General features: G+C 40.6%; 1 protein-coding gene across 1 annotated transcript in view; it reads left to right on the forward strand.

Moving 5' to 3' along the window:
- The first annotated feature begins 5,204 nt into the window (after positions 1–5,204).
- TTC39A (tetratricopeptide repeat domain 39A) overlaps positions 5,205–12,507 on the forward strand; it is a 52,733-nt gene continuing 45,430 nt past the window's right edge. The window contains exon 1 of the mRNA XM_075097647.1: positions 5,205–5,375. Coding sequence (XP_074953748.1) covers positions 5,335–5,375 — 41 coding nt within the window. The 5' untranslated portion in view covers positions 5,205–5,334. The remainder of the gene's footprint in view (positions 5,376–12,507) is intronic.

The raw sequence follows: 12,507 nt of genomic DNA on the forward strand, positions 1-12,507 counted from the left end.
CTGTTTGCCTATTTTATTCAAAAGGGTGCTGTGAGCTGTAAAGCAACACGTAAATGTAATGCAAACAATATAAAGTTACGATTGTAGTCTGATGGGAGCAGGTTAATTTTCAGAGAAAAAAGTTGCCTGAATCTTGAGGTTAGCCGAAGTGCACACTAATCCCATCTGTCACTTGCTTCATTAGGAGTTGTGGCAGCTTCAAATAAAACTCGGGCTACTCTTGCCCAATGATTTTTGCCTGCACAAGGGTTGCAGAACCCAAATGTTTAGATACTTAAGATTTATCTGTGAAGATATGGAAGCATCCTCTACTGGCTGCTGTCAACATACAGGGCTTCAGAGATCTTTAGTTTGATGCACCATATATAATTCTTCTAAATGTCTGTCTGCATTATGTGTCCTTTATGTCAAGCATAGACTGTTTGATCAGAAGTTTAGGAGTTTCAGCAACTGTTTACATATGTCTGATCCTTTTGTTACAGTAGTGCGAAGTTTTAATATCTCATCTAAGTGGACCCAAATCTCTTTGCCTATTTTCTTTTAACGAGACATCAGTTGAATTAGGCCACATAGTATCTTCATTAATTTTATCAGGTTCACACACATTCTTAAGGCTATTTGAAACCTTCTGTAGGCTGTCTATTTTTTTTCCTCGTAAATCCCCTGTCAGGCTTCCATCTGGGGTGCATTTTGCCTGTGATTGTGCTGCTTTCAACGCTCTCTCCCCTCAAAATTGTGTGCGCAGTCCATTTAACTCTTTATCATGAAACCAGAGATAGTTGCTAATCATCTTGAATAATTTTATATCCTCTCTTCACTGCCTTTCACTTCCTATAGTATGAAGTTCTGTCATATAAAGGTTTCTATTGCATTCACAGAATACCATTGCACTCAAAATATTGAAGAGATTATCTAATGTCTAGCAGATGAGTTGTCCACTTGACAGTTACCTTTCCAATGCAAGTTACCTGAAGCAACTTAACTAGAAACTGTATTGGAAGAATATACTGGGGATTAATGTTAAGTCTGTTATAACACTGAAGTATTGACAAGGAATAAAATAGCAATAAAGGTGCTTGGTGAAGGAACTGACATACAAGGTGGACTTGAAGTGGAATTTTTTAGAAAGCTGTCTGCTTCAGCACAGTGGATTTTAAGCCAGGAGACTTGATGTGAGAGATAATACTAACCTTTCTGCTTAGTACTTAAAAGCTGTTGTGTTAGAACTCAGTATTGGACTTACCAGTTTCTTTGGTTCACATGGACTTCCTTGCTATCCCTCACCACCTGATGTACCTCTTCCCTAAAATAGCCTCCAGCTCAGAACCATGTTGTCTGCTGTTGTTTCCCCACTAACTTCTCAACATCTTAATTTAGCTACTTAAATTTAAATAGATTGTTTCAGAATTCCGATATTTAGCAAAATTATAACTTTAGTATTGAAATGTTTGCCATGCTTTAGCCTGAATTGTCAAAGTTGATTGTGTGCGTGGGTGTGCAGTTTCATGTTTTTGCAATATGGATAGAGTTTTTAGATTATAATGTTTTTAGATAGTGTAGAGTGAACAGGTTTCATTCATAAAAGGGTGAAATTGAAAAAGTAATGTATCTGTTCAAAACACTGGTGACATGTCTTCTCTTTTATGGAATTCCATTTTATGGCAGTGGATATTTTTTAATTTAATTCTATTGATAATTAGAGTGAACGTTGGCTTTCAGATGCATCCATTTCTTATAAGAGGGAAGAGGATTTGTTTCCCTTGTGCGATTATAAAACACAAGACAACGTCAAATTAAAAGCAGATAGTTGACAGTTTGTGTTGGAAGTAATTTTCCCAAATTGTACATCTTTCTTGATGCAAGTTTGAAACTTACCCTTTTGGTAGGTAGGGTGGAGCTTCAGTTACCTGTATGAGTGTTACTGAACTCTTGAACTCTCTGCAGAATAACTTGTGTGTTGTCTTCCTTGTTGGCAGCAAGGTGTAGGTATTAAAATTTAAAGGTGGGAGAGTAGGTGAAACAAAACAGATCTCTGAGGCAGTAGCTAAGGGTACAACTACCAGCTGGGAAGAGACAGACGTTCCAAGCTCGTAGCACCTAAGCCTTGGTGCAACAACGAAACACATCTTTCTGCCCTAATGATATTTCACTACTCACAGCACCAGTCAAACTCTCATGCAACCAAAAGAGCTAGAAAGCTTGTGTTTCCAGGTAGCTCTGAGGCTAAAATGAAGAAAGCTGCTGTCCGCACTCACTGCAGAATGAACTGAGTACCCACGCAGGGTGGGAAGACAGCATAATGTTAAAGGAATTTCATATGTGGAGAAAAGTCAGGGAGGGAAAAAAACGAAAAGTACTTTCCTCTTGTGCTTACAGACTGATAGATGAGTATGAGAATCCCTTGTGGTTTTTTTTGTGGGAAGCTTCACAGAAAACTTTGGCCTGTGTCTCTTATGCCAGAAAAGATGGGAAGTACCTTTTAATTTGTCAGGTGACAAGCCTTCAAGTCTAGGTCAGTAATATCCTGAAACAGAAGTCATCTTCATCCACAATCTCTTTAAAGAAACATGAATAACAAAAAAATACATAAATAATACCAGCTGCATTGCCATTCTTAGCACAACAGGAATTCCTAAGTATTCTGAGCAGAAATTGAGATATCTAGAGCTGGTAGGACCTTAGATTTTAAACTCAAAACAAGCATTAGTTTTTAAAGCAGGGGATCACATAGCTAGTTGATAGAAGGGAAAAATGCTGCATTGTTTGGATGTGTATTCAAGAGGTCAGGATGTTGTTTCTAGTTATCTCTTGGCAATTTATTAAATGATTTTGGACAAACCACTTCTTAATGCTAATCTGTTTCCTGTTTTCTAAATGACGGTGGGTCTGACAGTGTATTATGTAACTGCTATAATTTAGAAAGACAGTGCAGAGTAAAAGGAATGTTATCCCATTTTACTTGTGTGTATCCTATAGGTAGAAGAGATGATGTAAGGTTTTCTCTGTTAGTATGAGCAGCCAATTGCACTCCAGGACTATATAAGTGACTGGAAATAGATTTGACAGAAGTGCTGCTTTGAACAAGAAAAATTGCTTGAGGATTTAGTTGCTGATAATACAGGATGAAATTCTTACCTTTGATTTCAGAGGTCTGTCCCAGCTGGCACTGGCCAGCAAGAGATCCTTGTAAGACTGTTTGCAAACTCACCTTTCTTGGGTTTGTATCTGAGAATGCCCAAGTCAATAAAAGGATTCATCCTGATCCACTTTCTCAGACTGAAATTCCTGTGTGGACAGATTCAGTATTTATTCTGTTGAGACTATGTAGCACTCAACTTTTGTATTCAAAGCCAAAAGGTCTTGTTTTTCACAGGATGCAGTCTCCCTTGAGATCTTACATGAACAGGTGTGGTCACTTCTATTGAAAAAACCTTAATTTTGAAAGGCTTAATGGATTTTTAGTTAAAATCTTTCTTGTAGATTTTTTAAAATACATATCTGAGGCTCTGTTAATACCTCCTTATTCTTAAATGCTGTTCTGTAAGATAGACCAGGGTCTTTAAGTTCTGAACAGTTCTGAGGAGTTTGGAGTATTAATCCTATTTTGGGCCCACATCCAGTAATAACTTTTACTGAATAAATAACTTGGTTGAGGTTCAAACCAGTGACCCAGAATCCTAAAAACTGTATGAAAAAGTACTAGTTGAATGCTAGTTATAGATTTAAATTCTCTAACTTTTCTTAATATGCTATCAATTTATCTTAAAATATTTTAGTCAGATATTAAATGCATTACTTCTGTTCATGAACAGACAATAATATGCTCAGGAGAATAACTAATTAAAACTGTCCTGTTTTAGCTTTTTACAACTTTCTCCTACAACATAGAATTCCTAAAAGTTGTAAAAAGCAATTTAGAGTATATTCTGGGATGGTTATTAATAAAAATGTTCTTTAGGTTAAATGTGACTGGCTATTGAAAATGGGCTGTATCGAAAGTAAAGATCTACACAGGAAGTCTTTCTTCACTGTGAAAGCTGTAAGCCGGAATGTATGAGCTTCACAATTTAAAAAAAAAAAAGATAAAGGTATGTAGCAGGTGTTTTATGCTGAAAAATGCGGTTTTGCATCTGTCCCAAAACAGCTCTGTGAGGGTGCTTGTCACCACTCCTTTACAACATCCCTCATTTAGCTAAATCAAACATTTAGATCAGACAATCATGAATTTTTGCCTGTTGTCAAACTAAAGAATCATGCTCATATGGATCAAGTGTGCTCTCTTCAGTTGTCTTTGCTTCTCCCTCAAAACAGCTGCCACTTGTGCACTGGAGCGTGCGGCAGGCCTTCCGCCTACCTCTCGTTCTTCACATCACAGACCACATTGTCGGTGTTCAGCTAATAAATTCTTTTTTTAACCTTATACACCCACTGTTCTCATTAATGTGCCCATTGTTTCTTTATGTCAACCACATCCTTCTGTTTGTCCTGCCACTCCCTCTGCTGTGTACACCTTTGCCTTCTTTCCCCTGCTCGCTTCCTTCCACAAACTCCTTTCGTTAATCTCTTCTTAACTGTTATCCCTGGAGCTGCGTGACTGATGCGATTACTTTGGCCATTCATATATTATTTTTCAGTATTGCATATCTATTAGTAATTTCAATAGGTTTAGCTTTTTTTTACTCTTTAAAATAATTTGAAGTAAATAATTTGTTCACAAACTGATAAATTCGAAAGATAAGCACTGTTGGGTGTTACTCCTCTTGTGCAATTAAGTGACCATTGTGTTTTGGGGTGGAGGGCTCCACCCAGGCAAACACTTTCCGGGGAGCAGGCTCTTAGCCTACACGTTGTAATTTAAAACTCGACTCAATACGAATTATATTTTCCTCCTGTTTTTTCTCAAGAGGAATTAATGACACTTACTCCAGTACCTCCTGATCATGCATGCTCCCCTCACAGCAGCTCTTGGGGCTACCCTCCCCTTCAGCTGAGCAGCTGATCAGTTGAGGGCCTGAAGCCCTTCATCCCACCCAGCAGAGCACACGCCCCCAGCCCCGCACTGGTTCCGACTGAAATGTCCGACTGCCGCCGTGTCGGGGCGGGGGGGGGGGGGCAGCCCGGGGGCCGGGCGCTGCCTCAGCCGCTCACCTGCGGGGGCGGCCCCTCGGCCCGGGCCCGGCCCTGACGGAACATGCGCCGAGGCGCCGCCGCTTCACACCATGCGAGGTGGCTGCGGCAGCCGACCGCCACGGGGAACGGCAGCGCCGCCAGACCTCGGCTCCGGCCTCCCTTCCCTCAGCTACTGGAGCCGGGGACGCTCTTCGCGACGCCTCCATGGACTCCCGCGCGGCCAACAGCGGCAGCGGCGACGCCCGGTACGGGGCTGAGGCGGGGCGGGGGAGCCGCGGCCCTCGGAGGGGGCGCCGGAGCCGTTACCTCAGGCCGCCGGGGCAGCGGGGGTCTCTCCCGGTACAGCCCGCGACGGCGGCCTCCGGCGGGGCTCTCCCTCCCCCGGGGCTTTGGGCCGCTCCGTCCCGGGTGGGGAAGGGGGTACCGCGGCGGCGGAAACCCCCGTCCCGCTGCCAGCCGAAGGTCTGATCGCAGGAGGCGGAGAGGGGTGTGAGGGCGGCTCGTCTCCCGGATAAGCAGCCCGCCTTGGTCTGAAGCCGGTTAATCGAGTTTGTTACCTGTCTGACCGTGGGGAGTCGGTGCCTCTGCCGCTTCAGGCCGCCTCGCCGCCCTGAGGCGGGCCGGGACCCCGGGCCGGTGCTGCCCCGGCGCAGCCCGCGCTGGGACCGAGCGCGCTTCGGTCCGATCCCGCCAGCGCACGGCGCGCAGCGGTGGGCGAACGCCTCCCGCCGGAGCGCGGCGACTGAAGGGGCAGAAACTGGTTCTTCGCACTTTCAGGGGCTTTTTTTTTTTCTTTTTCTCGGACAAAAGCCTTAGCTTAAGCTAATTACATACCTGTGCTGCAGTCCTCCAGTAGTTAGATGTCAATTAACTTTGGTCTTCAAAGCGGTGTTTAAGAGCCATGTCACGCCTCTGAAGGCCGAGTCCTTTCCCTTGAGCTCCTGTTTGCACAGCTTGTAACACACCTTGACAGCGAAGCGCTGATGTTAATTACTGTGTAACTCAATGCCTTCTTGCTCGCCGTATGAACAAGCTGCAGGTAGATAACTTTCCTTTCTCCTTTCCACGTGTGCACTCCCGCTGCCCCCAAAATACATAAACTTCTGTTGTGTGTGTGTGAAGAGTTGTTTCTTCAAAAGCTGAATCAGTGTGCAAATAACATTCTTCCCCAGTGTTGACGGCATGTGAGATTTTAAACATGGCTGCGTTAAAGGCCTGTTTGTGGATTCCCTATTTGACATGCGACTTTTTGAAATAATCTGCTTTTTAATCTATGCAGGAGTAGAAACTTCTAAGAGTGTAGTTGTTTGAGAGGTCAGCAAACCACTTCTCTGCTTAGAAGAGTGGTAGAGGGGTCTGTTCATGGCTCTTCACGAAGACCAGAAAGTGGTGTTTCGCTCTGACTTTGCCTGCATGCTTTCCCTATATCTTAAAGTTGAAACCAGCAAACATCAGCCCAAGACTTTAATTTATCTGCAGAAACCATGATGGAAAACATTTCCTGAATTTTAGATTATATAAGCTGCACAATAGTGCATGTTTTTTGGTGGCACCTATATTAACAGTAGAATTATTACAGAGAGTTGGAGGTAGGTGGTCCAGTGGTACTTAAAGCAGCAAAATCCTGTAGGACTAAAAAATATGGAGTTTGCTAGCCCTGCTAATGATCCAAAATGACATGCGTGTTAGTATTTGTCATAGCCTTATACAATTTTGTTGTCACATTCTCTCTCAGTAACTCTGTAATGGATGAACAGGTTTTGCTTGTTTGTTTGTTTTTTAACTTTCTAGGCTGGGAAGGTGGGCCATATGTTTGCAATAATGATTTTAAATTACATCATTAGACAACTTCCAGGTCTTGTGTTTGCATTGACAATAATAGCAGCAAAGGCTGAGAGATTGTAATTGTGACTCCATTGCACTTCAGAAAGCTTTGAACGTACAGAAGAATGTTTGCAACAATGTTCAGAAGTAGGAAGGAGTTTGCTGAATTTTGCCAGATTGGGCAGGTTGTTCCAAACGTCAGACTGTTTCTGAAGCTGCTGGAGAAGGTGGTGCTGGGTCCTCACCGCCTTTCTGTAGCTCCATCTACTGGAACCAGCTGTCACGTTCCAGTGTAACATTGCGCGTGGATATAAAGTACTGCAGGTGTTTTGGTTATTGTGCTACAAAATGTTGAAAACATATATATCAGGATTTTTGCTAATTTTTGGAAAAAATTAGTATTTCCTTGTTGTAGTTCACATTTTACTTAAAATGCTCCTTTAAAACCCTGATGAAGCTCCTAGACAATGTTTTTTGCAAGGTTGAGCTTGTGGTTTCTTAGGTTTCAGATATATTTTGGGAATAGATTGACATTATTAGATCATAGTTGGAGGACATGATGGCCTAGTGGACTGGTTGGAACGCAAAACTAAATGCCAGATTTTTTGAGTAGGGATGATGGAAAATGACCTCCTATTTTGCAGATTTTTCAACTTTTGTCTTCACTCTGATAATAAAACTTTCAGTCGTCCTTGTGAAAAAAACAACTACCAGAAGAGAGCCTGTATGTAAGGATTGTAATTCAGATATGCTTGACTTAATGGCTTATCAAACAGAATGCAATACTGAACTTACATGTAATTTTATCTTTCCTTCTCTTTGGCTCTATCTGAAATTGTCATCCTGAGCCGATGAAATCTCACCAGCTCTGCATTGAAGTTTTGAATTTTGACCAATGCATGTTTCCTGTCAGAAGGGGAAAAAATGCCAGAAAGATCCCAGACTGCTCTGATTCTGAGATCAAAGTCAGCCTTGCTTTTTTGTCTGGGTTGTTTTTTTTTTTAATCCTCAGGTAGCTTGCTTAGTTGTTTTTGTACTCTGAAATGGAAAGAGTAATAACTATCTGCTTCTTGAAGCCATTGTGCCTAAAGAATAAATCTTTTAAATGGCTTTAGAAATAACTGAGTACCAGGAAAACCTGCTGCTAGTACTTTTTTCTGCTCTTGAGTATTGATTGAATAGGCAGGTTCAAGAAAGTTAGAAAGGTGTATTGAGGTGCTATGCTTGAATTTTTATTTAATGAGAGAGAAAGCGGCATTGTTATTGGTCAAGGTACCATGAAGTATGCTTTGTAGATGACTTCTGATATATAAAGTCAGTTTGTTGGAAGCTCTCAGGGAAACATAATCTGAAATTTAATGTAAAGCAATGATTAAAGGCAAAGCAACAATCCCCCTTTGTTAAAGTATTTTGTGTCATTCCTATGTATGTATTTTTAATAAGAACCTAAAGTACTGTTCAGCAATGGAATTGAAACAAAAGCATGATTATTTTTAAGTTGCAATAAAACATATTACAGAGTAATTGATTTTGAAAATGCTTTGCATAAATTTAATGCAAAAAACCCCAAACCAAATACCAAACCAAGAAACGTTTCAGCTCAGATTAAGTACTTTGGGAAAATGCCTTTTTGGCCAAAATGTGTATTTCATCCCTTCCACGTTCATCACCACACTGAAGTCTGAAAGCAGTGAAGTGTAAGTCACCATAAGGAAATACAAACCAGACTTTACAAAACGCTGAAGGAAGATGCATAGGTAACTCTTTTGTGACCTACCAGTCAGTCCTTATTGTTGCTAGGTAATGGAGAATCCAGCCAAAAGGGAAAGTTGCAGATCATCCCACCCTGAATTCTCGTGGAATATTATTTAAGAAATAATACAGACCTCTACCTTGATCTTGTAGTGCTTACAAAAACAAATCTCTCAGATTTTGTCTGGCTTCTTACCATGAGTGTGGCAGACGTGAGCTTCCATTTTGCTTAATGCTTTTTTTGTTAGTTTGCTGGGTACCTAAATGTGCTCAACACCATTGCAAGACAGTGGTGTGGTATAGCTCTTGTTGGTTTCTCGTTATTTTTAATATGAACAGGAACAGACCTTTAAAAATCAAGAATAACTATCTCAGAAGTGTAGGTTGACCAGAGGCAGTAAAACTATCAAAAGTTAGAGGACTTTGAGAAAAGTGCAAATGGGTATTGTAAGGTTGTCCAAAGTCCTTAGGACTCAAAAAAAAAAAACCCCAAAAGGTAGGATATGAATCACATCTGCCCTTCAAAGTGACAAAGACTGTAGAGCATTTGAATTGAAAAAGAAGAGTGGTTAAAACCTGCTAAGTGTCAATACAGACTGATTTACGATGAATATTTACTCTTAACTGCAGCATTCTTGCAAATTCCTTTAATGGTAGATATATTTGTTTTCTTTTAGTTTTGACCCTGTGTGAGCTAATTTTTGCTATGTACATTCCAATAAGTTATTGCACTTCCAGGATGCATGGGTTTATAATTTGTAATTTGCCAGACTGTTGTGTGTGTGTATATATATTTTTTTCATTGTCTTTGATGCAGGCAGTTCTACTAACTGGGAATAATCACCCACAATGGTGCATTTAGCTCTCTGTGAGCAGTCATGGCAGTAAAATGGGGAAAGGGAACTGCGAAAATGACACCAATACTTTTTATTTGTCTGAACAAACCTATCTTAATGAATTTATTGTGTTGTTCGCCTGTTCAAATACAGGATGAGAACTGGGGACGTAATGCAACCTAGATCCTGCTTGGTTCAAGTTAAACACCAGTGGAACCAAGGGCAGAACACATCCCTGGACTTTGTTCTGTTCACTTGACTGCTTTGCCACAACCCTTTGTTTTGTGAGCTTTCGCTGAAACAGAAGGGCCAAAAGCTTGAGTATCTTTAACAAAAGACCTTTGGCATTGCCGAGGCATCAACAGCTCGGTGGTTTCAGAGCTCAGTTAACCTCAGAAATAAACTGTGTCATACTCCATGTACAACTTGAAATACTGACTAGGATCTCCTGAATTCCAGAATTGCATCACTGTTGTGTCTCTATACAGAATATCTGGTGAACATGAATATTGAAACCTTTTAATTGCTTTGTTGTTGTTAGAGGTAATGTCATATCTGCAGCACTGAGAAGTCTTAGTCACAGGCCAGAAATGTGTTCTAGAAGACAAACAGATAAATGCTGAGGTATTACTAGCTTGGCACATAGAACAGGAAAGGATACAGTAGAAGTCATTTTCTTGCATTAACTTATTTGCTTTTGAATTATGAAGAAATTCCTGTATTGTATGAACACTGAATAGTAACAAATTATTGAGAGAACTGTTTTGTGGTTCTCCTTTTCATGGTAATGATTGAGCTGTTCATCCGAGGTTATTTCTGATCTCATGTGGTTTTGGAAATGTTTGCAAAAGAGGAAAAGAATTCTTCCCAAGTGATGTAATTTTTGTTTTCTTTGAATGTAGAGATTTTTTTTTCAGTCTCAGGCTCAGAACATTTGTAATGCAGTGTTGCCAAAAGCAGGCATCTATTTAGAAAAGTAGTAGTCATCGATTTAGGAATGACCTGGCAAACTTGAAAAGGCTAAGGAGAGTAACCCCAGGTGTGACCTGGTATCTCATAATGTCTCTGTGATTATCCAGCATTATGAGAACAGAAAGTGCTGTCATGGCAAGAATTTCTATATTCAGTGGTGATACTTTTGAAAATACGCGATGAGAAGGACACCTGGGTGTCGGCGACAGTACGTGGCCTGCTTATCAGCAAGCCAGGTTGTGTTTATATGCGGGAGGTGTCCTAGATGTTTGGGTTGGTTGTTTTTGTGGGTTTTTTTTTACAAACTGAAACGCAGACCTCTGAAATGTGCTTTGGTGTGCTCCTTACACCTGTGAATTGTTAGCACTGATGAAGCTTTGGTAGCCCAAGTGGCACAGTGTTTGTAGGCAGCAATATGGTTTTATTATTCCTTCCTCTCTGGAAAGAATGAAGCCGCTTTGGGCATATGAAACTAATCTCTTTTCAGTTCCATTTCATACTCTATAAAGAGGGTGTTTAAGAATTTGTTACTTTTTTTTCTGTACCACGTGGCTAGAAACAACCCTCTCTAAATTTCTTTGTAAAGATAGAGAGAATGTAATGCTAGTTTTTGTTCCTGTGTATGTCATGAGCTTTCCACCATCATAGTAGTAGAGGTGTGCTGCCAAGTGTATGTGCTATTGATGCAGGTGGCTTAAAATAGCTGCAGAAATGTGTGTGGGTGCAACCCAGTCCTTTCTACCAGTGCTATGAGTGTTTGTGTTGCCTTTTAATAGCATAAGATTAGCATTATCATGCAAAAATTGAAACTGTATGTTACATGGAGAGCCCTTGTTATAAAGGGAGTAAAGGAGGCCAAAACACCGTATTCTCCAAATTGTTAAATATAAAGTTAAATCAAGAGCAAGTACTTCAAAATTACTTAACAGGAAACTTAAGCTGAATGTGTAACCCTTCGGATGAAGAGCCTTCGACGTATTAAGTTTGGATGCCGAACAGTTTCTGTTGTGTTGTGGAAGAAATGGTTCAGTGGGGTGGCAGTAGCAGAAGTTCAGTAGAGGTAGAGCTATGGCAGCAATCAAGCCAGAACACAGCTTGCTGTTTACTAGAGTAGCTTTGTGGATGTTTCTGCATAAGATGAAAGCAGCATCGGTCATTACTGAGCCCAGTTGCTCTGGTGCTGTTCAAGCTCCTGAGAGAGAAGTTCCCTAGTATGATTACAGAGATTTTGCTGTGAACTTTATTTGGAATGGGAATATAATCTTTCCATTAGATGTTTTTCTTTGATCTTGCATCTTACTTGGGTTAAGTGTTTGGGACTAGTCTGTATTTGGGAAAACATGGTGTGCTTCCATTTCTCCCTGCTCCGAGAGTCTCCTGATAATGGAGAGAAGAGTCAACTACTGAGTCACCAGCATTTGGTCTTCTCTGTGGTGGTTTCTCATCAAGTACTGTTTTAGCTCAGTTGTGCTTGACTCTCTGTATTTTATCCTATTCCTCCAAAGTAAGTTACCTGTGCATACTACCTCAACTGACTTATGCAGATAACGCAGATTTGACAGAGAAATTTATCCATATTTTAGGATATGACTGATTTAACTTGCTTTCAGTGTTTCACAATACTGAAGGAGCTCTTGAGTTACTATTAAAAGCGTGACTGTAAAGGCACAAACTTCAGATTTACCTTTTTTTTTTATTGCAAAGTTCTGATAATTACTGAGGTAGTTCAGCATTTTGCAGAATACAAGGTTCAAGATCCTTTTTGTTAATGAAATCCATAAAACTCAGTGACAAATCATAAAGCATATGTGCTGCAAACTTATAGTAAGAAACCAGTCAATATCATGCACACAGTGAAATAAATTTTATGCAGAAATATGGTAATTGCCCTGCTCAAAAAAGCCTTCCCCCCTGCTCTTGACCATGGGAAACATCATGATTCTTTACTTTTGAAAGTGCTTTACTTTTCATTAATATTCAGAAATTTAATTTT

This window comes from Phalacrocorax aristotelis, chromosome 6 (assembly GCF_949628215.1).
Source record: "Phalacrocorax aristotelis chromosome 6, bGulAri2.1, whole genome shotgun sequence".
Classification (NCBI taxonomy): domain Eukaryota; kingdom Metazoa; phylum Chordata; class Aves; order Suliformes; family Phalacrocoracidae; genus Phalacrocorax; species Phalacrocorax aristotelis.